Genomic DNA, 26,570 nt, shown 5'->3' with positions numbered 1-26,570 from the left:
CGGGCCCACAGAGTCTGGAAGGAGACCAGGGACGCCCTGTCACGCACCGCATCCCGGAACCGGCGGGTGGCAGACCGCCATTGGCGGCAAGCACCCAGCTACCAGGTCGGGCAGGAGGTCTGGCTATCCACGAAGGACCTTCGGCTGGCAGGGTCCTCGGCCAAGCTGGGCCCACGCTTCACGGGTCCCTTCCCCATCGAGGCCATCCTCAGCCCGGTCTCGGTGAGGCTCCGGCTCCCACCCACCATGCGGATCCACCCCGTTTTTCATGTTTCCCTCCTCAAGCCAGTGGAGACCACCCCCTTAGCCCCCACGCCCGCCCCCCACCTCCCCCCCGGATATTGGACGACGGACCAGTCTACACCGTGCGGGAGATACTGGACTCCAGGCGCAGGGGCAGAGGAGTGCAGTACCTGGTCGACTGGGAGGGCTATGGACCTGAGGAACGTCAATGGGTCCCACGTTCCTGGATCCTCGACCCATCCCTCACCCGGGCGTTCCATGCGGCTCACCCATCCAAACCTGGTGGGCCGCCGAGAGGCGTCCCTTGAGGGGGGGGGCACTGTCACATCTCGTTGCCATCCGGGGCGCGCCCCGCCCCTCCTGTCACCTCCTCCGCCAATCTTGGGAGACGGCCCCTCCAATCATCATTCACCTGGGTTCCCACAGCTGATTGTCATTCACTGATTGTGCCTTCTGCCTATATCTGTCTGTCGCTCACTACCGTCTCCGTCGGAGTATTTTTGGTCATTGCCGTTTCCACTTCCGTGTTGCCAGGTCTGCTGTCATTTAGTTATCTTCCTCCACTCTTCCCTGTTTGTTATTATTTGATGCATGTTCCAGTAAAGACTCTTGATCCATCCAAGCCTGTCACGCCGTGTATTTCGGGTCCTTCCCTATCGCCAAGATTCCGTCGCTCGAGTTCTGCCTCTTTGCACTCGAGCGTCGTCACAATAAGTATTATTACAGTGTATTATTATAATAAGTAAAAATCTATACAATATAATATTTTTTCAATATTATCATTAGCTGTGTATATCACATGGTTCCACTTCCTTATTGTTGTGGTGAGTGGCATCAATTCGGAATCAATTTAAATGACCAGTATGCAATTTAAATGACCAATATGACATGTTACTTTCACAGGTTGAGCTCCTTTTTCCCAGTACAAATTTTAGCTTAGTGTTAGGCTCCTTGTTTGTACATTACCTTAATGCATAGCCTTGTTTTGTACAGTGAAACCAGACCATTTCATGTCTGGATTATTCCATTTTAAAACCAGTATGGGTTAAATTTCTATGGCAGTTGCATGTAAGACATCACAGCTTGGGGGGGGTGCTTTCATTGACGTGTGTGCGTGTGTGAAAATAGTGACAGTGTTCTGCTCTTAACATGCGTGGCTGGGCCGCTGTGCGTGCAGCTCTGTGAGGAGGGGTGCTGAGGTCATTGTGTCTGCAGGGGATCCCATGATGGAGAAGGAAGAGGAGGAGGGGTCCAGTGGCAATAACCATAAGGCTCCAGTCATCCTGCAGCCTATCTTTCATGGGTAAGTATCTTGAAATAAAGAATGCTTAGACATAGACAAAATCAGAAGCACTTGGCATCCACGTAACAAGATTCAATAGTCTCATACATGTTACATGATATTTCAAAGTGTGAGCAATGAGTATCAACTTGACTGCACACACGTGGGCAAAATTATTGGTTCACGCTTGTTAGTGAAAAAACAAATCCTGCACAAATATTTGTAACATTAAAAATCAGACATTGCGTTTGAATTATGGTTCAACAGAGTTACTGAATGAAACTAGATTATTGAAACGGGCCCCGCAAGAAAAAACGGGCACAAAAACGATGGTACTGGGATCATAATTTGACTCTCGTGGCATGTTTCACAAAGGAATGTCCTCTAATAAGGACTGCAGGTGTCTTCAAACTTGTAATCAGTCACTGAGTCTATTTAAATGGGAACAAGTAGCCACTCTGCTCTTTGGTGACATTATGTTTACCACACAAAATGTGGGCAGGATTCAGTGACGGAGGGAACTGTCTCAGGAGATGACAAGGAAAATTATAGACAAGTACGTTCAAGGTGAATAATATAAGACTGGCTTTAGGTGGATTTCATGTCCTTATGACTCATTTCCCATCTAATTTTTAAACAAATAACTAATTCACTGCCATCCCCGAATTTATTTGGGAATTGGATTGGATTGAATTTGCCTTTATTAGTCTTTCAGTGGAGAAATTTACATTTCATAGCAGCAAAAGTGATGAAAGGAATGAAAGTAGAAAAACAAAATATACGAGCTGCTGGAAAGGCAGCCACTCTGTGTCATGATCTGGTTGGCGACCAACGGGTGACTGTTGGATTATTTTGATCGTTCGCCCTTGGTTCATTGCTTCGACGGGTGTTGATGGAAGAGGATGGTTAAATCATCAGGGAGCCAGGTGTAGAACATTAAATTGATTTAATCTTGGAGAGAGCCGAGACATCGCGGGGTCGTGAAGGAGGAAGAATGGCGAGAGAGAGAGAGAGAGAGAGAGAGAGAGAGAGAGAGAGAGAGAGAGAGAGAGTATTTATGCGGCGCACAGTGTGTGACGTGATAGGATGTGACGTAATGCAAATGCGACATCATGTAAAGGAAGGCAGGATATGACGTATCAGGAAGTCCAAAATGTAAACAAAGATTAGGAAGCGATGTTTAAAATGTTTGTGTCGCGAATTACCCCAACATCTCCCCCCTGACGAACATATTTAACATCGGTGGAGCTGAACAGAAAGAAGAAAGAAAAAAAAAAGAAAATCACAAAATAGAACAATCACAATGGAAACAATCTCAAATTAACGTCATGTCATCGCTACAACAGTCAACTCTTCATGGCATCCTGGATGGTGATCACCAGGACGCCGAGGAGGAACGAAATTGTTTGTAGCATTTGTCGCAAGCAGGCCCCAGGGTGTGGTACGGATGAGCTGGTGACTGGGAAAAGGTGTGTGATCTGTCGACGCGGCTCCAATGACGTGCATCGGGAATCTTCTTGACGAACGGTGTCCTCGCGAATCCAGGTGAAACTTGTGGCTGCTAAGACGGCTAGCAGCTCCGCAACCGGTCCATCCCACATTGGCGTGGCCCACGTCATCTTCTTCAGACCGCAGCTCCGTCCTGTGGAGAACAAAAGAAGACTTGTGCCAGGTCACATGTCGAAAGGATGGTTTCATTCTACTCATCACACTTTCTTGGCATTTCTTTCCCTATCAAAGTCTATCTGCAATGCATTCTCTCACAGAAATGGCAGACATTGTTAGATGTTAGTTGGTTAGTATATGTTAGTGGTTAGTGAGTGCATTTCTGGAGGGCACCACTTTTTTGGGGAATGACGTTGCAGCCAACATCACTCATCACCAAAAGTGAACATTTTGGCAGTGATGATCTAAGCTATCGTCACTCCCCCCTGTTGAGACATCAAAAGTCTCAATTTGCCAACTGGGAACGTGTTTGCATGGAACACGATCCATCTTTGACATTGCACACATCATCAATTTGCATAAAACCATTTGTCAATCGTAAAAGCTTGGCCAAAACAAACATGCGACCCCTTGAAGGGAAAAGCCGAAAGGAAAAGAAGAAGAAGTTCCAAAATTTTGGAGGCCAAATTTTGGCATGTCGCCACATTGCTTGGGTGGAGGACAGCCTTCCACAATTCTTTAGCACAAGTTGACATGGTCGGCAACATTATGGCAATCTGTGTAGATGGTCATCATACTCGCCTTTTGTCATTCAGTTGGAGGGCACGAGTTGACAGTCAGTTTCGCTTCTGCATAGGACATCCATCCGCGCAACCCAGCTTCATCTCCGGCCACCCTGGCATGGACTCCCCAGGAGCTCTCCTGAAGAATCTCTTTCTCCCAATTCTGAAAGAAGCTGGTTAGCGTGGAAAACCCTATACAATATATCTGATTCCGCCTGAATCTCTGACTGACATCGGTGCCCACTCAACTCATTTGCCAATTTCATTCTTACCGGCGAGAAATTCCTTTAATGTGCACTGTAGTCAATTTCACAGTCACTGGCAGCGAATGTGGCATGTCATTCCCAAATTTGTTCAGGGGTTAGTTTTTCTTGCGGGGGTGCCAATAATGTTGTGAAAGCGCTGTTGTCACAGTTTGCAAGGTGGTGATGGATCCCAAAAAAGCAGGCAGGAGGGAACAGCAGGTTGTGGTAGACAAATTGTATTAAAATAAAGTCAGCTGGAACGAAATCTAAAACATCAGTCATCCGAACAGAAAAGTACAAAGTATCAAAGAAAACCATGAGTAAATGTCTGCCAAGATGAAACAAACGTGACAGGGTGCAGCAAACATATACACACTACAATGACCCGACAGCGAATGGTCGTGCCGGGAGTCCTTTTAACTGCCACTGATGAATACGACCAGCAACTGTGCAACTGAGGGCGGGGCTGACAGCACTACCCGTTGGTCGCCAACCAGAACGTGATAGTCTGCCACTGATCGGAACGACCAACACCTGTGCAGGTGCAGGCGGGGCGGACAGCGCCACCCGTTGGTCGCCAGCTAGATCGTGACAGCTATATAAACCATATTGGTTACATGTGGTATGTATTGCATTGTATTTTTGACAGCCGCCTTAATTTCAAGTTTATATAACCCCAGACCCATATAATTTAGGAATTAACTTTTTTATGATGAAAGAAGAGAGTCTAAGATTTCTTATGTTGCATTGAATGTTTATGTCGTCCTAAAAGTCAATATTCAATGGGTCATGGAATTTGAGTGAAAATGACAAAAAGCCTGGCACGGGAGTGGACATATTTTTGCACGTCTGGCAGTGAATGAGTTAACAAGAGTATGTCCTATGCAGCCCCACTAGTCTACTTTCGCATAACCCCGCGTAGTCTGATTGACCTTTTCCAGAAACACGGCATTCCAATTAATATTGTGTTTGTGGAATTCGAGTTAAGCAGTAAAATCCACCTGGTTTTTTTTTGTCTTTCTCAAAAGGCGATAATTTTTCCACCTGCTTACCACCCGAGTAACTGCTGCCAATTTCAGTCGCCATGAAGTTGTAAAATGGCTACCCCAGAGATGGACGAACACTGGTGGATTTCGCTGCTTAACTCATGTTCTACAACCACTATTTTAATCGGATTGCCTTGTACAGACGAGTGAAGGTACATTGAACCGATTGTTGTGAAAGAAAGAAATGTGGGTGACTTCCAGTTAACAGCATCCTCACAGAATACAATTTAATATTAATAATGTATAAATCAATTTTTCATTTCTCAAATTGGTGATATCCTTTTGCATAAATTAATGGTGAGGAAGAAACTCTACTTCAAAAGGTTAGTTGTCTCCAATTGAAAGTCTTGAATGAACCCAACAAGCATGTTTTTGGAATGTAGGAAGAAGTGGAAATATGCGGAAAAAGTCCCATCAAGCATGGCAGAAAAATCACAGACCCAAATCTGAGATTTGAACCAAAAATCTCAGGACTATTATACAAAAAAAGCTATTCGTTAAAGTTCAACGAGCCAAAACAATTTAGTATAGGACTATTTTATTTTATACGTATGTAACAATCTGTCGTCCTCTGCAGGGCACATTATAACATTGCAGATACAAGCAGCACAGTCTTGGCCGTCGAGACTCAACATGGTAAGAAAGAGGCACTGTGCCCTCAGTAACGTTTTGGCTAATCTAGCATAAAACAATGACATTTGCAATGTATAGAAATTTTGACTGAGCTACTTTATCGTTGTAGATGACACCAAGTCAGAGGGCGAGTGTGTGGAGTATGGCTATCCAATTACTTGCGGAGAAAGTAGAGCAGTTTTACTCTTTAAGAAGTTTGTGTGCCCCGGAATCAACGTTCGATGCGTAAAGGTAAGTGGATGAATGCTGTCATGTCGGTTTCATTTTTGGACATGGATGTCTGCCAGTGTGTTTATAAGCACACACTGTCAACTTGTTTTTTTACAGTTTAATGACCAGCTTATCAGTCCTAAGCAGTTTGTACACCTGGCAGGCAAGGCCACCCTGAAGGACTGGAAAAGGGCCATCAGACTAGGCGGGGTTATGCTAAGGTAGATTTTTTTTTATTGTTTCTGTGTGTGTGTGTGTGTGTGTGTGTGTGTGTGTGTGTGTGTGTGTGTGTGTGTGTGTGTGTGTGTGTGTGTGCGTGTGTGTGTGCGTGTGTTTGTGTGTTTAATGATTCACAGAATAGGATCGCTGTTTGTCTGAGCAGCCTTTAGATTCTTCATCTATGTACTCATTTCACTGCAAAAAAAAAAAAATGACGCTATGGAAAAATATTGCAACAAACAGAGATAATACCTTTGAAGGTAAATATATATACAGTATTAGCAAGTACAATGAGAAGGCAGGGGTGGGGAAAAAGTTCTTAAAAAGTTAACTGACACGGTTCATTAATTTTGAGAGTAGTTTTATGGTCCAATGACACTAATGAAACTTTTGAAAATGATGATGGAATTGAGGAATTTTGTTTGACAATAAAAAACGACGGAATGGGAGAATATTATTTACCATGCATACAAGATGATGACCAAAATGCACTGGCTGGCTAAGTAGGTGAAACATTTATGCTGGCATGGGCAAACAGGCCACATTTCATTTTTTAACAGCGGAAGACAGAATGCATCATTTGCTATCGTAGGATAAACATATAAAATTAAATTAAATGTCAGCTTTCTCATACATGTCACTCAATTTCAGAAACTAAATAGAAAACATTTAAGGTATATTTAATTTTCAAAAGTTATTACCATATTTTCCGGTGTATAAGGCGCACCCCCAATGAATGGTGTATTTTCAAGCGTTTTCCATACACAGTATAAGGCGCACCGGACGATAAGACACACCTTCAATGAATGAAAAATGTTTTCCAAATATAATATAGAAATATATAAAAGTTTTCCAAATATAAGGCACACCACATTATAACGCGCTACAGTAGAGGGTGGTGTTACGCATCACTTCTACAGGGTGAACTGGAGTCAGGGGCTGCTGACAGTCATGGCGAGGCCTGCTGTGGCTCGATATTACTTCACATATAGGGCGCACCGGCGTATAAAGCGTAGGATCATCCTTTAAAACAAAAATCGGATTTTGGGTGCGCCTTGTACACCAGAAAATACAGGTACAGTGTGTTCGGATTAAATTCTTGTTCGTCTTTCCTGGTTCGGTTTTGTCAGAAGTTCAGTGATAAAAATATCAGCAACGACGGTAGATGGTGAACAAAAAACTACTTTATTCTAATGAGACAGAAAAGGCACTTCTCGTCTCGGTGGGACGAAGACATGAGCACACGGACAAAGATAAGAAACAAAGAGAACGAGCTCCCGCTCTGACAAGTTTTTAAACATACACAGTGGCGATCTGTTGTCCAATCAGTTGCGGACAAGTCGATCTTTCCCGTCCAATCGGTTACGAACAACTCTGTGTTGGGAGGGTCTTAGATTGTAGTTGGAGCTGTTGCTTCTTTACAACGACTATTGAACTAATAAGATTGATAATGCTATTAGACTGAAATTAAACGTGCACGAATCATAATGTGTACTAAGCTAAACATGAAATAACATAATATGTTTACTAATGTGCATAAACACTCTATCATTCCCTCCTGTTGTACATTTAAACATCAGTTCATACATTTCCAAAAGTTTTCATGCATGCACGTCATACTAATTGCACAGGGAACCATACTAATCTCATTTATCCAACGTCTAATATTATTTAACTAACCATGGAGAAGGCGAAAAACCTCTATCACAATTTTGCTGCTGTGATATATAACCTCTCCTTTTTTTGAGGGTTTTTTAAATTTTAATGAGGAAAACTCCTAATCGGCTCTCTGTTTCTCTTTTTTTGCTTTTGTTCGTTGGAGCAACCACTCTCTGGCCATGGTGTACTACCCCTAGCTACAACACTGGGTCCCCTTCACGCATTTGTTAATACAAAACCTTTGCGTAATTCACCTGGGAATTAGTTATCATATTCATTAGCGTTGTTCTTAAGCATGGAATAATACAACCAATGACTAAGAAAATAAGTACAATCACAATTGCGAATGGGATAACATTCTGAGCAAAGTCCGATACCAAGAGCCCCCAAAGAGCCCGTCAAAGATCCACGGTTGATCAGGCCGGTGATCTTTGGCCATGGCATCTCTGAGATCCCTGACAACAGACAAAGCATCAGTCATGTTTATGGAATTCGCTTCTTCGGGTATGTACGTACAACAAGTGTCACCCACCATAGCACAGACGCCCCCTTGTGGGGCTGTCAAAAGGTCCAAAACCATTCTATTTTGCAGCACCATTTGTCTAATTGCTGCAATTTCTGTGTTTTGTATTTCATCTACTTCCAAACTGGCATTTACAAACACTTGAAATCTGTAGTCAATTGTTTCAATTCGTAGCATGTTTTTAGCCACTCCAATTTGTGAAAAAAGAGCTAACATTACCTTACTTCCCGTGCTACGGTGTTTGAATGGTCTGGAACATCAGTTCCCCAGATCGAATCATGGGGCTTAAACGACACTCTTCTTTTCACATGATGGTGCGCTGGACGACTGGTAACGATGAAAGTATTGTCAGTTACAGTAACAAGTGCGCACATACCGTAGGCTCTCGGAGGAATAAAAGAATATACTTTCCAACCACATAACCACCAAAGATGTGAAGATACAGGTAAAATGGTGACATTGGTGTTTAACGGTAGCACATATAAACATCTATTCTCATCTATAAACCCTAAATTTTGACCTGTACCGTACATTGCAACGCATACTGGTAATCTCAATCCGCTCTCGGTCATAACCTGATTTTCAGTTTCCAAAATGGTGTCTAAACTTGGAACAATCTCTCCTCTCGAAGCATTGCGAAGAACTGGAAAATGTTGATCAGGTTTATGCGAAGATATTAACATATATGCAGCTCGAGCCATTTTATCTCCAAATACCTTTGAATGTACTCTTTGTTGCGTTACAGAATGTGGCATAAAAGAACAAACGAAGCAATTACTTTTCCTATTTTGTTTAGCAATTAATGTAGCATAACGATACCACATGTTTGATAACAATGGATTCCAGTCATGTTTTTCTCCTGCAAACGGTTGATATAATGCGTCCATGACACCTGAATTTTGGGCTTTTTTGGCAGGTATTTCAACATAGGCTGTCAGTCTGATGTGCGGTTTATTTTTGAACGGCGATGTCACGACTGGTGTTGTCAAAGATGACAAGATGCATATAGTTACGGGAAAACCAGTGTGATGTTCACGAGAATCAGGACAGAGTCTCAAGTCCAGGTATCCTGCAACATCATGAGTTATAATAGCAAGTTGGATATCAGTCATTGTACCAGTTCCTGTTCCTAACCAGTTCCCTCGAGCTATCTTGACAACGATTCGTTTTGCTACTTGGGCACAGCTATTTCGAACCCATTCTGTGTTAGGCTTAGAACGGACCACAACGGAATCCCAACCAGTGGTCCAAGCCTTCCCTGACTTGATACGAGCGTACCAAAACTCTTGGGGATAATTGCTTCCATCTTGTCGTTCTTCATTCACGAGGATGCTAAGGGGAAATGACACAATTCCTGCAGCTTTGAGTGGAAAGCAGGCTACAGGATGTGTCAAGCTTGGGCACTTTTCTGCCATCGTTGGTTGCAATGGTGGAGTTTGGCAGGGTGATGGAATGGGAGGCTTTACGTGCGTCATCTGGATTGCCTCCACTAATTCATACAGCAAGATGATGTGGACCAAACCCATGGCTATTGAGTAGTTTGGCTCCGTCTCTCTTCCACCTGCTCAGGATCTGGTTGGTGAACGATTTTGCAGTGGCTTTGATGCACCCAGGTAGATCTCTCGGCGATCTTGATGGCAGTTGGCGTGGTTATCAGCACGGTGAATGGCCCCTCCCACTTTGGTGCCGACCAGGACTTCCTCTTAATCGCCTTGATCAGCACGTGGTCTCCGGGCCGAAGCCGTTTCTGCTCCTGTGGAGACAACAGGACAGACTGCGGCAGTACACAGGCTGACTGGACCTCTTTTGTTGTAAACATTTCACACAACCATTTTGCCAACAAAGCGCCTGGATCTGATTCATTTTCTTGCCATGGCACACCTTCCCATAATGGGAGGATGAAAGGTCTGCCATGCAAGATCTCAAAAGGCGTTAAGCCGTTATTAGTGGGTGTTATTCTCATGTATAATTTAACCAAAAACAGACATTCAGGCCATGGTTTGCCTGTTGCCTCCATGGTTTTTCTGAGTTGATTTTTTATTGTGCCATTCGTTCTTTCAACCAATCATGCACTCTGTGGATGATATGCACAGTGGTTCTTTAATTTAATACCCAAATGTTCAGAGATTTTGGTGATTACGTCTTTAACAAAATGTGGTCCATTATCACTCCAAATTATTCTTGGTATGCCATGTTCTGGAATAATATGTTTGCATAATGCTTTTGCAACGGATAATGCATCGGATTTCTTTGAAGGCACAATTTCCACCCATTTGGTGAATGAATCAATTAACACCAAACAGTATTTATAAGAATTACTTGTGCTTAGTTCAATGAAATCCATGTGGACCACTTCAAAGGGGTGTGACCCTTGTGGAAATGTTCGTCTTTTTGGTCGCATGTTACCTTGTGGATTGTGATTACAGCAAATCAAACAACTCCGACAAAAGTTTTTTGCATACGAGTTGAAACCTCTGCTTAAATGGAATACTTTCCCTGCTATAAACACCATGCCCCCTGTTGATATATGTGAACTACCATGGCTCAATCGAGCCACCATAGGGAACATGTTTCTCGGTAAACATGGTTTGTTGTCTATTTTATACAGCTCATCAATTAGCTTAGCACCATCGGCAAGCCACAAATCTTTTTCGGATTTTGCATGTAGTTTTGCATGTCCTTCAAAACTTGTGTAGGCACTAATTCACGCATTTCTTGATTTACCAAATTGAAAGTAGTTTGAGCAGCGTTCTTGGCGGCTGCGTCTGCTCATCATTACCTGACCTAATTCTGTCTTTAGCTCTAGTGTGCGCTGCACATTTGCATACTGCTACACTTTTTGGAAGGAGGATAGCTTTCAATAAGCCTCTCAATAAATCTGCATGTTCGACAGATTTTCCGTTCGATGTAGTCATTCCTCTGCGGTTCCACTGAGCTGCAAAGCAATGAAGTGTGGAAAACGCATATTGACTGTCTGTAAAAATCGTCACCGTTTTCCCTTCCGCCCATTTACACGCTTCAGTCAATGCAACAATTTCTGCTGCTTGTGCTGAATACGTGTTTGGTAATGAGCCATCAGCAACAATTTCAACATCGGTCACAACAGCATAGCCTACCCTGTTAGCCCCTGCATCTGACCTAGACGCAGAGCCATCAACGTACAGGTAGATGCTGTCAGGTAAAGGTATGTCTTTTAAGTCTGGTCGTGGTTTGCAGTTCTCATTTATTCTGTCAACGCATGAATGTGGTTCTCCGTCCACAGGTAGAGGTATAAGTGTCGCTGGGTTAATGCTATTGCACCTCTCAACAGTTATATGTGGTTGTTCCAGCAAGGTTGTCATGATAGACAAATGTCGTGCTGGTGACAAGAAGGTCATTTTCGTGCCTGTAATCAATAAGTCAACCGAGTGTGGTACCATCAGCGTTGTGGGATGAAAAAGTACTAGTTCAGCTGACGACTGAACTGCCAACGCTGCGGCACACACTGCTCTAACACATGCTGGAAGAGCTGCAGCTACTGGATCCAGTCTTTTAGAATAAAATGCAACTGGTCTCAGCTTTTGTCCATGCTTTTGTAACAGGACTGAAGTCATGTATTTGTCTTTGCAGTCAACTGTTTGAAAAAAAGGTTTGTCATAGTCAAGTAAAGCTAAGACGCTAGTGTTTGCTATCAATTTTTTTAATTCTGTAAATGCTTTACTGCCCTCTTCAGTCCACTGAATAGAGTCTTTCAGTGCCATTTCGTCTTGGTATATAAGTGTCAATAATGGTTGGGTCACTTGTGCATAATGCGGAATCTAAGTTCTGTAATAATTGCACAGTCCCAAAAACGTCATCATCTGTTTTTTCGTCTTAGGTCGAGGAACCTGCAAAATTGTCTGTTTCCTCTTAGTTGTCAACTCTCTTGCCTTTCTTGACAAAAGATGTCCTAAGAAAACAACTTCTTCTTGGCAAAACTGCAATTTATCCAAAGAAGCTTTGTTACCTGTATTCGCTAAATATTGGAACAAAGCTATTGATACAGTCTTGTTCTCATCTTCAGTCGGTGAAGCAATTAAGATGTCGTCAACATACAAAAGAATCTGAGAAGATTCAGGATGTTTAAAATCAGCAATACACGAAGACATTTCCTGTGAAAAAATTGTAGGGCTATCTGTAAACCCCTGTGGCAATCTTGTATATGTATATTTTTTCCCATTAAATGTAAATCCGAACCAATGACGTGAATTTTTGTGTAACGGAATGGAGAAAAAGGCATTGCTCAAATCAATTACTGTAAACCATTTTTTGTCAGGTTTTAAACTGTTCAATAATGTGTGCGGGTCTGGCACACACGGAGCACGTGATTGTATGGATTTATTTATCTGTCGCAAATCATGCACCATTCTCCAAACTCCAGATTCCACTTTTTTGACAGGAAATATCGGTGTATTACATTCACAAGTTGGGTCTTCAATCAAAATACCAGCTTTCACCATATCCCGTATTACAGGGGTGATGCCAATAATAGCATCCTGTTTTAATGGATATTGTTTAAGTCTTGGTCGATAAGTCGTTTTAGGCAATACTTCAACTGGTTTGGCTGTTTTAAGTAAGCCCACATCAGTTTTTCCCGATGACCAAAGGGTGGCAGGGACGTCTGGAAAGTCCTCCGCCCCTGAAGTGGCCATCAGTCATAATTCTAGTGAATCGACCTTTACTGGGTCCCCCATAGCGTCAACTACGAAGGACTCCAGAAAATTCACTTTTCTGGGTCTGTACCCTTCTTCTGTTGGTATTAAAGCTATTTGTAATTGTTGTAACAGGTCTCTCCCCAACAAATTTATTGGACACTCTCCACTCAAGACCATAGTGACCTTGTATGGAGTTAGTCCCTCATCTAAAATTTTTATTGGTTTAGAAATAGGTAACAATGTCACTTTCCCATCTGCAGATACCACAGAAATGTGTTGTCGACTCGGAGTGACACCTGGAATGGTGTCTCTTAACACTGATCTGCATGCACCACTATCGCAAAGAAATTTGACATCCTTTTTCCCAATTTTTAGCCAATAATAAGGTTTTTCGTTTTCCGGTAAGGTCAAGGCAAATACATTAGTCAAATCCAAGATTTCAACTGGTTTTATTGATTCCCATTTCCCACTGTTGTGCTTGTTGTCATCAGTGTTGAAATGGGGTTCCGCGCGTCAATCTGAATGTTTTGTTTTTTGTCCTTCACCATATTGCATATTATATGGTGGAGGTCTGTAAGATTTCCCATGTTTCCTTTTCGGTATAGGTTTCTTTTTGCAGTGGCGAGCAATATGCCCTACATTGCCACAACTGTAGCATTGATCATTGTGCGGCATCCGTCTCTTCACCCGATCCTGGTATAACACGTTCTGAACCCATTATGTTACCCATGGTAGATGCCATCACATGTTCCATCGGCGAATTTGCACCATTTCCCCACTTTTTTCTCACCACTTCTTGGGCGTGTATTGCCCACTCCATGAGATCAACCAACCTTCCAGTCCGGTGTTGGACATAATGTTTCCAAATGAAATCTCCAATTTCCGGCGTCAAATTCTGGAGAAATGTTTGCTTGAATTGGTTGACATATATGGAATTCTCATCAGCAGATTCAGGAATACAGCAGTGGTTTCGAAAAACATTTTCCAAGCGTCCTCGAAAAATGTTAATATCTTCCCCACGTAACTGTCTACAATTCTGAATCATGCCAAAGTTTGGTGTTTTTTTCCATAATGTTCGGATGTTTTCACAAATCAATCTCCGTTGGGTTGTCGCTTCCTCGTATGTCATGTTTGTTCCCGTCGATGTTTTCCCAGTAAAGTCACCTTTCACCCGGTTCCAATGGTGTCCCAAGCATCTCCTGAGAACCTTAAGTGTTTCTTGTCCATTCAACTGGTAAGAATCACACAATTCCTCAAAATTCTCAGTCCAACTTTCTGCATTTTCAACATTACCTAGTCCTCTACATGCCTCTGCGACATCACTGTCGCCCCATGGCCGATAAACCAAGATAGTTTGATTATGTATGTTTGAAGAATTAGGATTTGCCACCTGAATAAGTGGTAAAGCGTCACAGTCGCTTTCATTATTCATTTTAATTCCATTCAACTCTTCAAACGGATACAATTGTCCAGAACAATTTGCTTTGCTCCTTGTACGCGAAGAGACATAATCAGCAGTAATCTGATTTGCCATATCAGGTTGTAATCCTCGTATTCCTCCAGTAGGGGTCATAAGCGCTCCATTCTGCTGGTCTGCCCAACAGACATTTGGAGTCATCACCGGGGGGGGGGGGGCACTCGCCCCTCAGGGGTTGAACAGATTGCGTCCTCCCCTTTCTTCAGCCCTGCGGAGGAGTGGTAGAAGGAGGAGGGGGAAGAGAAGGAGGAGGAGTGGTAGGAGGGGCAGGAGGGGGGCCGAGGCGCCTGCTCGGGGCAGCCCCCCGCCTCTCCCCCTCGCCTCCCGTGGGGGAGCTCTGGGGATTGAAACAATGGCTGCTTTTTATTTTCCACGAACTTTTCATTAGGACGTGCAACAGATGAAGCCACAGTCTCATCGTCAGAGCTCACTTTGGAAGACATCGCGACCATTGCTTTCTCCTCTTTTTTCATTCGTTTGGCTTCAGTTTCCCGTTCCCTGATTTTTGCTTGCGCAATCCAAGCTTCACAGGCAATTATCTCGGCATGTATCTTTCCAAGAGATTTTTTCATCGCGGATGCTTCCTGAAGTTTTAACCGAAACATGATCTCTCTCAAAGGTTGTAGTTGCAACGCACCAGAGAATCTACTACAGTCCATCCACTTCTTGCAATAAAGTTCGCTTCCTGGAAACTTTTTGGACATAAACTCTACGTCCCTATGAATTGGGGTCTTTTTAGAAAAAATAGCACCCATTTTCACTATTGCAACAACAAATTCCTTCTTTAACTATCACCAGAAAAGAAGCACACCTCGCGATGTTGATTCAAACCCAAGAACAAAGGGCGTGATTCGCGCCAATCCTCAGCCAGGATGCGCGTTCACGTACACACACAATGAATGCTCTTACGCACACACACACACACACACACACACACACACACACACACACACACACACACACACACGCACACACACACACACACACACACACACACACACACACTCTGGCACGCACTAACGGCTCAAATGACTTCGCCCCCACCCTTTTTTTTCTCTCCGAGACAAAGAACCTTCTCTGTGTCACTATTCTAGCATAGAACAAACCACTTTAAGAATGTATTTTTGATTTTTTTTTTCTTTCCTTTTGACTCCGTACTGTAGCAGCTGCCCTTTATAACTTCCGTTTTTCAGAATAAAAGCGACCATCACACAGACTGAATCCCAGCTTCTATCAATATTCTTTTTCGCTGGAAAACTTCCGAATCACAATTCGGCGTGTGGAACCCAAACCGGACAGATTCAGTTAATAAAAAACAACTAAAATATGTCCCATGCACATTAATATGCACTTTCTCCGCCGGTATACATATTCTCATTTGGCCACCTCGCCTAACGAAAATCGCTTTACACCGGTTCGTACGTGAGTCAAGTGGAAAAGACTGCCTCTGGCCAGGAGAAGTCTCACAATACATTCAAATAATGGCTGCTAGCTAGCGCGGTACTTACTTAGTGAACTTCTGAATACTGCCGTGTTGTCCTCCAGCCAGGGCGATGAGTCTTGCCGCCACAAGAAAAAGAAGTGATTCTTTTCCGTTCTCCTTGTGAAAAAAGTCACAAGAAGCCACAGCGAAGAGGGGGAGAAAAAAAACTTTTCTGCGCTCTTCTGCTCTTTCTGCGTCAGTCAAGAGGCAAGTCCAGTGAAGGAACGACTTTCCTCCGCTCTCACCTGTCCAAATCTCTTAACGGGCAGACCACCGGGAAGTTCCCGTCTCCTGTTGAAAACGCACGCAGGTGGCACTACTCAAAAGTCCAGGCTGGGAGACTGGCATCGGGTTTGGCACCAATTAATGTTCGGATTAAATTCTTGTTCGTCTTTCCTGGTTCGGTTTTGTCAGAAGTTCAGTGATAAAAATATCAGCAACGACGATAGATGGTGAACATAAAACTACTTTATTCTAATGAGACAGAAAAGGCACTTCTCGTCTCGGTGGGACGAAGACATGAGCACACGGACAAAGATAAGAAACAAAGAGAACGAGCTCCCGCTCTGACAAGTTTTTAAACATACACAGTGGCGATCTGTTGTCCAATCAGTTGCGGACAAGTCGATCTTTCCCGTCCAATCGGTTACGAACAACTCTGTGTTGGGAGGGTCTTAGATTGTAGTTGGAGCTGTTGCTTCTTTGCAACGACTATTGAACTACGTCTGTGTAAGCTCTCAGTCGTACAGGAGTGGTCCATCGATGAGAAGGTTTCTTCAGCCGTCATCTGTACAAAAGTGAAGGTTTCGGACGTTTCGCCTCCTATCCAAGAGACTTCGTCAGCGAACTAAAGTCTGACTGGTCGTATCGGCCCCATTTATATCCCTAATGTCCAGACCTAGTGGTGCCGGACACAGCTATGATAGGTCCCTACTCAGGTTGGGGGGGGCGCGGGACCCCCCCTGTGGCCCCACTGATTGTTCCTACATTCCTGACTAACGATTGGCCTATTACCCCCACTCCCCCCGGTATCACCTCATCAGCATAACGACCCTCATCAGCATTGCGAAAGTTGCCTAACCTGTTTTGCCTGAGCAGGCTATTGTATGAACGATCCAAATTGAACCTCACACCACCAGACCGGTTTAATGAAGGATTTTGTTGTTTTATAAGAATCGCCTCTTTTACCCCCCTTTCAAACCATCTATGTTCTTTCGCTAAGATTTTAACCTCATTGTCGTCAAATGAGTGGTTAGTTGCTTTTAGGTGCAAATGTACTGCCGATTGAGGCCCACTAGTATTATCCCTGCGATGTTGATAAAGTCTTTTTTTGAGAATTTGTTGAGTCTCCCCAATGTACTGCTCTTTACAATTTTCATTCTTACAATGTATGGAATAAACTACATTACTTTGTTTTTCATTTGGTAGCCTATCTTTTGGATGCACTAATTTTTGCCTTAACGTGTTTATCGGTTTGAAATAAGTAGGAATTTTATGTTGCCAAAGGACTCTTTGTAATTTTTCAGAAACTCCTGCAATGTACGGTACTGCTACTCCTCTCCTTTTAGAATCTTGAGAATTATTGGTTTCGTTCGCTATTCTTTCTTTCTGACATTTGTTGAATGACCACTGAGGGTACCCACAGTTAGTGAGTGCTCTCCTGATATGTTTTGACTCCTTTTCTCTACCTTCAGTGCTAGTTGGTATTAGTTTAGCCCTATGCTGGAGGGTTCTGATAACTCCTAGTTTATGTTGTAAAGGGTGGTTAGAGTCAAAAAGTAAGTATTGGTCAGTGTGCGTAGCCTTCCTAAAGACTTCTGTTTTTAGCGCTCTGTCCTCTTTTATAATTACTTTACAATCCAAGAAGGCTAGTTGGTTCTCTTGAATGTCCTCACGAGTAAATTTAATGTTGAAGTCTACAGAGTTGAGATGATCTGTGAAGGATTGAATTTCTTGTTTCTTAATTATGACAAAAGTATCGTCCACATATCTAAACCAGTGTCTAGGTTTTGTCCCTGGGAAGGATGTGAGGGCCTGTTTCTCCATCTCTTCCATGTAAAGATTAGCCACTATGGGTGAAACTGGTGAGCCCATAGCACAACCATGGATTTGTTTATAAAATTTTTCCCGAAATTGAAAATACGTAGTATTAAGGCAGATTTCTAATAATTGGCAGATGTGATCCGGTTTCAGTTTGGTTCTTTCATGCAGAGAAACATCCGCCAGCAGCCTCGTCCTCACCACTGAGACTGCTGCTGGGGTTGGGACAGATGTAAAGAGAGAAGTCACATCGTATGATGCCAAAGTTGCCGAGATGAAAATGAGCACCGTAGTAACCGGATTATCGTAAAAACCACGAATCGTACTAAACGGAAGTAATTATACATAAAAAGACTAGAAATGTGCACGGGAAATGAAAATAGTGTTGTAATAAGCAGTATTATCAATATAAACGATATCGATATAACGAGACTTTACTGTATTTTCTTTTCCCGGAAAATTTCTCATCTTTTATGTATAATTAGTTCCATTTAGTACGATACCAGGTTATTACGATAATCCGGTTACTACGGTGCCCTTTTCATCTCCCACCAGCCATTTTTTTCTGCTTATATCGATACAAATGCAGCTTAAGCTGAATCGATATTTGCTTCAGGGTTTCTATACAGTACCACCATTAGGAATATCTGTATCGTCACACCATTGGTCACGTGACCAGCCTTCGTGTCTTGCAAAGTGTAGCAGAGCTGCAATAGCATCTGAAACATACTGTAGTCGTCTTATACAGTATACAATTGTTCAACACCAATTTCAACCATGGGGAAACGTAAGAATTGTGACCTTGGAACGAAGTAGAGGCAATAGTGGCTGTCGAGGAAAATCCAACAAGGAGCAAATCCTCCATCGCGAAAGAGTTTGACGTGCTGCAAAATACTTTATCAACGTAAGTAATGTAAACGTTGCAATTTTTGTTTTCCATACATGTATTTCATTGTTGTATTCAGATATCTTTATCGCTTGCAATAATCACTGTTTTTCATACAGTCTGTACATGCTGGCGTTCGTGGTTTCTCTCGTGTGTATAGAACAATGTCGAGTGCTACTCAGAGACACGATTGCAAGAGTGTGTTATGAAAATAATAAATGATGTTTTTATTTAATGCATAAGTTTATTTTTCACTTTACTACAGTACAAAAGCATGCCATATCAAAGATCCCCCATTCATTGCCCCCTTTTCATGCAGTTCGACGCAGGATCGGATATATCGATAGTCCGGTTATATCGATATTTTTTTTCCAACTCCTGAGAATATTGATATAACGAGACTTTACTGTATTTGCAGTTATTTAATGAGAGAAGCAAGTACAAAGTCAATCAGAAATGAAAAACTAGTTTTTTATGAATTAATTTTTGGACAAAAAATCTGAATGAATAATATTGCATCATAAGTAACTGATGCAATAATTGTTTACCTGCACAACGGCAGTGAGGGTTCAAATCCCACTGCAGTGAAAGTGTAAAAAGTGTAACTGTTTGACTGTGTTCATTTTCCTTTTGTCTGTCTGTGTGTGATTATTTGATGACCAGCTTACCCACAACGAAGACTTAAAGGACAACCTATGCCTCCGGACATGTTGTGTCCATAATTTGTAAAATCACTTCAAATGACTTATACTGAGCGTATTTTACAAAGATTCCACCGCATATAGCTATATTTTACCTTTTAAGACTCGCGCTGAATATTCAGGAAGTCTTGCCTGACATGACGTCACGTCTGGAACGCCCCTGGTAAACACAAATAACGCGATGGTGAATCGTTGTGTGTTGCACCAAGACGACTATTTGATACTAGTTGACACAAATCCCCAGCAGATAAATCAGCCCATATCCAACGGAGCTTGAGCGCCATCTTGTGCATTTTCGGGGAGCTACATTGGAGTCCAGACGCCTCAAAATGATACAGGAAGTGTCACGTCCGCACGAGAGGAAGCAACAGATCTCGGCAGATGAAAAAAGAAGAACCAAAATACTCGATGGAGACAGAGTAGTTCAAAAAGGGGTTTTCCTGAGACACGTTGGGCAAAACAGAAGGTAAGGCAACCGAACAGAGAGGCACGACAGACGAGTGGGACCAACCTGTGTACTGCGGGGTGACAGGGTCATGAGTAGATGAATACACGCGAAAACCGAGCGGAACCGGGTGGCTTTTATAGCCAGAAGGCACAATCAATGGGATTGGAATCAGGTGAGTGAGCCCGGAGAGCAGGGAGGGAAGGGGCACGCACCAGATTCCAATCAGGATGTGACACTGCCCCCCCCCCCCCCCCAACGGACGCCCCCTGGCGGCCCACCCGGTTTGGAGGGGTGAGCTGAGTGGAACGCTCGGGTCAGTGACGGGTCGAGGATCCAGGAGCGGGGGACCCACTGACTTTCTTCCGGCCCGGAACCCTCCCAGTCGACCAGGTATTGCAATCCCCTGCCCATGCGCCGTGAGTCCAGTATCATCCGCACTGTGTAGACTGGGTCGCCGTCCACCATCCGGGGAGGGGGGGGGGGGTGTGTTGGAGCTAGGAGGCTGGTTTCCACCGGCTTGAGGAGGGATACGTGGAAGACCGGGTGGATCTTCATCGTGGGTGACAGCCGGACCCTAACCAAGACCGGGCTGAGGACGACCTCGATGGGGAAGGGACCCGCAAACCGTTTGCCCAGTTTAGTTGATGTCTCGGCCAACCGGAGATCCCTCGTGGACAGCCACACCTCCTGCCCGACCTGGTAAACCGGTGCCTGAAGGCGACGACGATCCGCGATGTGTTGGTTCCAGGACGCCGTGCGCAACAGGGCGGCTTTGGCCTCATTCCACACTCGATGGGCCCGTCTGAGGTGATGTTGGATAGACGGGACCTCCACCTGGCCCTCCTGGGTGGGGAACAGCGGCGTGAAGACGGCCGACGTGGTTAACCAGAAGCTGGGCCGTCTCGATGGCGGACGGCAACCTGGTTAACGGAATGAAGTGGACCGACTTGGAGAAGCGGTCCACCAGAGTGAGGACGACCGTCTTGCCACAGGAAGAGGGGAGGCCCGTGACGAAGTCCAGCGAGATATGGGACCAGGGTCGGGAGGGGACTGTTAGTGGCTGGAGAAGTCCCGCCGGGGGTTGATGGGAGACCTTCCCACGGGCACAGGCGGGGCATGCCTTCACGTAGTCCGCGACGTCCCTCCTGTAGTCCGGCCACCAGAACCGCTGGGCGATGAGGTGGATCGTCCTGTTGACCCCAGGGTGACAAGCGATCCTGGATGCGTGTCCCCAGTGCAGCACCTTGGCACGTAGTGCGGGGTGGACGAATAGGCGATCCACCGGGAAACCCTTGGGAACCGGGTTACCACCTTGGGCCTCCTGAACCCTCTTTTCCACCTCCCACCTAAGGGCGCCCAGGATGTATTGCGCTGGCAGGATGTTGCCGATGACCTCCTCCTTCTCTACCGGCTTGTGAATGCGAGATAGGGCGTCCGGTTTGGTGTTTTGCAAACCGGGGCAGTAGGTGAGGGTGAAATTAAAGTGGGTCAGGAACAGTGCCCACCGGGCCTGGCGCGAATTAAGTCTCTTGGCAGACCGAATGGCGGCCAGGTTCTTGTGATCAGTGAAGACAGTGAAGGGGTGTTTGTCCCCTTCAAGCCAGTGTCTCCACTCTTGCAGCACCAGGATAGCCGCCAGCAGTTCCCCTTTCCCCACATCATACTTGGCTTCTACAGGGCTGAGACGGCGGGAGAAGAAGGCGCATGGGTGGAGCTTCTGGTCGGCCGGGGAGCGCTGGGATAATACCGCCCCCACCCCGGACTCCGATGCGTCGACCTCTACCGCGAACGCGTGGTCCGGGTCGGGGTAGCGTAAAACAGGAGGGTTAGTGAAGGCGCGTCAGATGTGGTTAATTGCTCCCTCCGCGTCGGGTGTCCACCTAAAGTGAGAACCTTGGTGGAAGTGAGACTGGTTAGGGGAAGTGCCTTCTGACTATAACCGCGGATGAAGCGGCGGGAGAAGTTGGCAAACCCCAAAAATCACTGGAGTTGTTTGCGCGTCTTTGGGCTCGCCCATTCTACCACCGCTTTGGTTTTGGCGGGATCGGCCCGAAGTTGCCCCTGGTCCACGATGAACCCTAGGAAAGACAGAGAGCGGACGTGGAACTCGCACTTCTTTGCCTTCACGTTGAGCCGGTTTTTCAGGAGCCGCGCCAGGACCTGTCGGACATGCTGCCGGAGTTCTTCTGCGGATTTAGAGAAGATCAGGGTGTCGTCCAAATAAACAAAGACAAATACGTTGAGGAAATCCCTGAGCACATCATTGATGAGGCTTTGAAATACGGCGGGAGCGTTGGTGAGTCCGAACGGCATCACCAGGTATTCAAAATACCCCAAGGGCGTTTTAAATGCAGTCTTCCACTTGTCCCTCTCTGATGCCAACCAGATGGTATGCGCTACGCAAATCCAGCTTAGTGAATATGGTGGCCGATTGGAGGGGCGCGAAGGCCGAATCCATGAGGGGGAGAGGGTATTTGTTGCGGTTGGTGATGTTTTTCAGACCCCGGTAATCAACACACGGACACAGGGACTTATCTTTCTTTTCAATAAAGAAGAACCCCGCGCCGAGCGGAGACCGAGAGGATCGGATGAGTCCCGCCGCAAGGGAAGAGTCAATGTATGTGGGAGGAAGGGGCCGTCAGGGTAGCGAGGCGTGTCTCAATCCCTTCTAAATGTTGAGCCAGCAAGGACACGGTATGGCAGCTTGTGCCAGCTGGCTCGAACGCTCTGCCTGATGGACTAAGACAGACAAGAACTTGTCTCCATTGGCGGGTTCCATAGTTGGCCGGTGTATTATGTCACGTCCGCACGAGAGGAAGCAACAGATCTCGGTGGACGAAAAAAGAAGGGAACTGGAAACAAAATACTCGATGAAGACAGAGTAGTTCAAAAAGGTTTTTTACTGAGACACGCAGGGCAAAACAGAAGGTAAGGCAACCAAACAGAGAGGCACAACAGCCAAGCGGGACCACCCTGTGTACTGCGGGGTGACACGGTCATGAGTAGATGAATACACCGGTGAAAACCGAGCAGAACCGGGTGGCTTTTGTAGCCAGAAGGCACAATCAATGGGATTGGAATCAGGTGAGTGAGCCCGGAGAGCAGGGAGGGGGGTGGGGGGGTGCGCACCAGATGGCAATCAGGATGTGACAGGAAGGACTTCTTTAATCGATTGCAAACATTTATGCTTTCCTGTTCAGAACTATCATATTCATAACTGGATGAGTAACAAGAAAGCATCTTCTCCAAATCTGAAGCCATTGTTTTGATTCTAGAACAAGGCAAAACGTCCTGGCGTGATGTCACGAACAAGGGGGCGGGACCTCCTGAATCTCAGCATTGCCGGGGTCATTTTGAAGTAGTTTTGGGACATTTTAAGTCATTTTTAATGGTGTTTTGCATTTGACTAAAAATATCAGCCGGCGTGTTTTGGGTATTTTAGATGCTAAAAAAATGATGTTGGTTGTCCTTTAAGATAGAATAAGCCATCGAGAAAATGGATGGATGGCTGTTAGATTTTGTGCCATCTTTACCTGCAGCACACGTTCGTCATCGACATTGTGTGTGGTTTCCAAGCAACATGACACAGGTAGCAGGATCAAACAGTAGGCACACAAACTGCACAGAGTATTGCTTTTTGCCACTTTATCATGTTTACTTTTGTTCCGAGGAATACCTGTGAGTCAATACTCTGACACCAAGGCAATATCTGTTGTTTTCATCTTTTATCCCCCAGCGCTGCCCCTCTACGTCTTTGAGAAAGTATCGGGATCGTCGCGAACCAACAGCCCTGAGCACCTGTGCAATATCACAGCGTTTGAGCCAACCTACTTCTTTCTCTTGCAGAAAAATGATGGACTCAGGCCAGATAGACTTCTACCAACACGACACGGTGTGCAGTAACACTTGCCGCAGCACGAAATTTGACATGCTGATCAACAACTCGCAGCTTCCTCTTGGGACGTCCTTGCAGCCCAACACCTTGTCGCTGGCTCTTGAATCTCTCGGAGGGCAGGCACCTCCTGTGACAGGTACACGTCTCCCAACTCATTAGTTTGTCATTGGCAAATGACTCAATTTTACATCTTTTTTTGACCATTTTCACTTTATTGACTCCAATTAATGGATCATGTCCACGTATCTATGTCAGTTATGCAAGAAAAAAAAACTGTTCCTGTTCAAACAACAGAGTATTAGTTTTGTCATGCAACTACATACACGTTTTCATTGAAGTTATTACATGGCCAAATTAGAACAGGCTAATCATTATTTCAGTAAACCACCAAAAGCAGGTGGAAATCTCCTACAGGACAGGTTTGAAACTTACAGTCCGGGGTCCCGTTCTGACATGCCACATCATTTTATGTGACCTGCCAAAGCAAATCAAGCAGTTTCATGATGCTCGGTAAAATCAGTACTAAAATTTCAACCTGTCATGTGATAAATAATGTTGAGATTTTGCAAGATTTGTTTGTTTGTTTGTTTGTTTTTACCGTTTCTACAATAACTTCGACAACATCGCTATAATTGATCATGCAACAGTGAACATGCCAAAAAATTGAGTACTGTCTTGATGTGCATCGTGCTATTAATTGCACATTTCCTCATTGTGGGACTATTAAAGGCTTTCAGATTCTAATTCTAATGCCCATGTTGAAGTGTATTCAAAGATGTAGAACAAAAATTTTAATAAACACTGAATACAATAGAACAAAGTGAATAAAATATGTACCCCGGTAATCAATTGCATTTTTAAATGGTACTTTATGGTCAACCTGTGTGTTATGTGCGTGGGGGGAAAGAGAGAGGGACAGAGAGAGAGAGACGGAGAGAGACAGATATGGGAGTAGTGAGAGAAAAAGAGGGGGGGGGGGTATGAGGGAAAAGGACAGGGAAGGAGAGAGGTAGAGAGAGAGAGAGAGAGGGAGGGAAGAAAAGCGATAAATAGAGAAAGAGAAATGAGGAAAAAGCAATGGGGAGAGAGACTGTCACGGTTTGCAAGGTGGTGATGGCGGGTGCGGATCCCAAAAAGCAGGCAGGGGGGAGCAGGAGGTTGTGTATGGTAAATTGTATTAAAATAAAGTCAGCAGGAACAAAATCTAAAACATCAAAATCATCTGAACAGAAAACAATACAAAGTATCAAAAGAAAACCAAGATTAAAAGTCCGCCAGGGTTAAACAAACACATGCACAGCACACAATTAGTACAATTGCATACAAAGCATACAACAGAATTCAATGACATTCAACAATTACCCGACACCGAATGGTCGTGCCGAGGGTCCTTTTGAGTGTCACTGATTGGAAACGACCAGCACCTGTGCAGGCGGGGCCGACAGCACCACCCGTTGGTCGCCAACCAGATCATAACAGTACCCCCCCTTCAAGGGACTGCTTCCAGAAGTCCCAAAAGTCTCCCGAAAGTTCCTGACATTGACGTGGACGTTACGGCTCGTTGAGTGACGCAATTCAAACTCGACGAGGCGTGGGCTAACGTGGAAGTAGCATTGCCAGGCACAGGGTGGAAATGAGACGGGTCCGTTGTACCTGCGGGATCCGATGGGTGGTCGGGTAATTCCAACGTCCGGCCGAGACCTCCTTCCAGGTGGCCGTTCCGATGGGTGGTAGGGTAATTCCAACGTCCGGCCGAGACCTCCTTCCAGGTGGCCGTCCAGGGTGACACTGGGTGTCTGGCAGTGCACGCCCACGTCCAGCCACGCTATCGTCGTGCATGTTGAATTGAGTCCCATCCACGTCGAGCCGTGCAACGTCCGCGTCAACGTCAGTCTGAGAGCCCATTCACCGCTGGATCCCGGAGCGACTCTGGACTGGTCTCGTTTCCCCGGTGCCGGGCAGTTCACGCCCACGACGGCGTCCTGCCGAGACCTGGTCCCATACGGCCGTCCGGGGTAACATTCTGCGCAGTTCGACGTCCACGCAGAGCCATGCGCCGTCGCGTGAACGTGCGAGAGGGATCGCACTCACGCCCACGACGATCCGTGCCGCGTCTTCGTCCACCCCAGGCCGAGTCCCGTTCCCATCAGGCCGCCGCCCGTCGTATGCTGGAGAGGCAGCGGTTGCCGTCTCCACCATTGTTCCCTGGCGAGTGGACCTTTTGGGAGACTGTTGAGACTTCTGGAAGCAGTCCCTTGAAGGGGGGTACTGTCATGATCTGGTTGCCGACCAACGGGTGGCGCTGTCGGCCCCGCCTGCTGCCTCGCAGGTGCTGGTCGTTACAATTAGTGACACTTAAAAGGACTCCCGGCACGACCATCCAGTGTCGGGTCATTGTTTGTTGCATGCTTTGTCTGCAATTGCACGCATTTTATGCTGTTCATGTGTTTGTTTAACCTTGGCGGACTTTTACACTTGGTTTTCTTTTGATACTTTTTTCTGTTCAGATCATTTTGATGTTTTACATTTTGTTCCTGCTGACCTTTATTTTAATACAATTTGTCAAACAACCTCCTGCTCCCTCCTGCCTGCTTTTTGGGATCCGCACCCGCCATCACCACCTTGCAATACGTGACAGAGACAGAGAGAGTGTGGTCGTGAGAGAGTGGGAGAAGGACA

At 45.2% G+C, this 26,570-nt stretch overlaps 2 protein-coding genes across 3 annotated transcripts in view; one reads left to right on the top strand and one right to left on the bottom strand.

Moving 5' to 3' along the window:
* Positions 1-26,570, top strand: part of LOC148896465 (glucocorticoid modulatory element-binding protein 1-like) — a 43,311-nt gene that overhangs the window by 5,515 nt on the left and 11,226 nt on the right. The window contains exons 2-6 of one of the 2 annotated variants that reach the window (XM_088998323.1): positions 1,459-1,546; positions 5,622-5,680; positions 5,787-5,908; positions 6,005-6,108; positions 23,843-24,027. In XM_088998323.1, coding sequence (XP_088854449.1) covers positions 1,467-1,546; positions 5,622-5,680; positions 5,787-5,908; positions 6,005-6,108; positions 23,843-24,027 — 550 coding nt within the window. In that variant the 5' untranslated portion in view covers positions 1,459-1,466. Of the gene's footprint in view, positions 1-1,449; positions 1,547-5,621; positions 5,681-5,786; positions 5,909-6,004; positions 6,109-23,842; positions 24,028-26,570 lie in introns of those variants that run through there. The other variant, XM_088998324.1, reaches the window with a different exon arrangement.
* Positions 19,973-22,167, bottom strand: LOC148896466 (uncharacterized). The gene is made up of 6 exons (XM_088998382.1): positions 22,157-22,167; positions 21,240-21,675; positions 20,693-20,839; positions 20,254-20,596; positions 20,060-20,066; positions 19,973-19,988 (listed from the first exon to the last, which is right to left on the bottom strand). Exons 1-6 carry the CDS (start codon positions 22,165-22,167, stop codon positions 19,973-19,975), a joined length of 960 nt encoding a protein of 319 aa, XP_088854508.1.

This window comes from Hippocampus bargibanti, linkage group LG06, assembly GCF_051943395.1.
Source record: "Hippocampus bargibanti isolate YZ-2025 linkage group LG06, ASM5194339v1, whole genome shotgun sequence".
NCBI lineage: Eukaryota > Metazoa > Chordata > Actinopteri > Syngnathiformes > Syngnathidae > Hippocampus > Hippocampus bargibanti.
This window is presented reverse-complemented; position numbering and strand designations above follow the sequence as displayed.

Bases quoted from the DNA above. Each gene is read 5' to 3' on its own strand.
- LOC148896466 (XM_088998382.1), bottom strand. The intron at 20,840-21,239 runs GTGCTGCACTGG...TTCCCCACCCAG, and splicing joins ACCCCGCACTACGTGCCAAG to GAGGGCCAGGTGGAGGTCCC. The intron at 20,597-20,692 runs GTCGGGCAGGAG...TTCCCCATCGAG, and splicing joins TTCAGGCACCGGTTTACCAG to GTCGTCCTCAGCCCGGTCTT.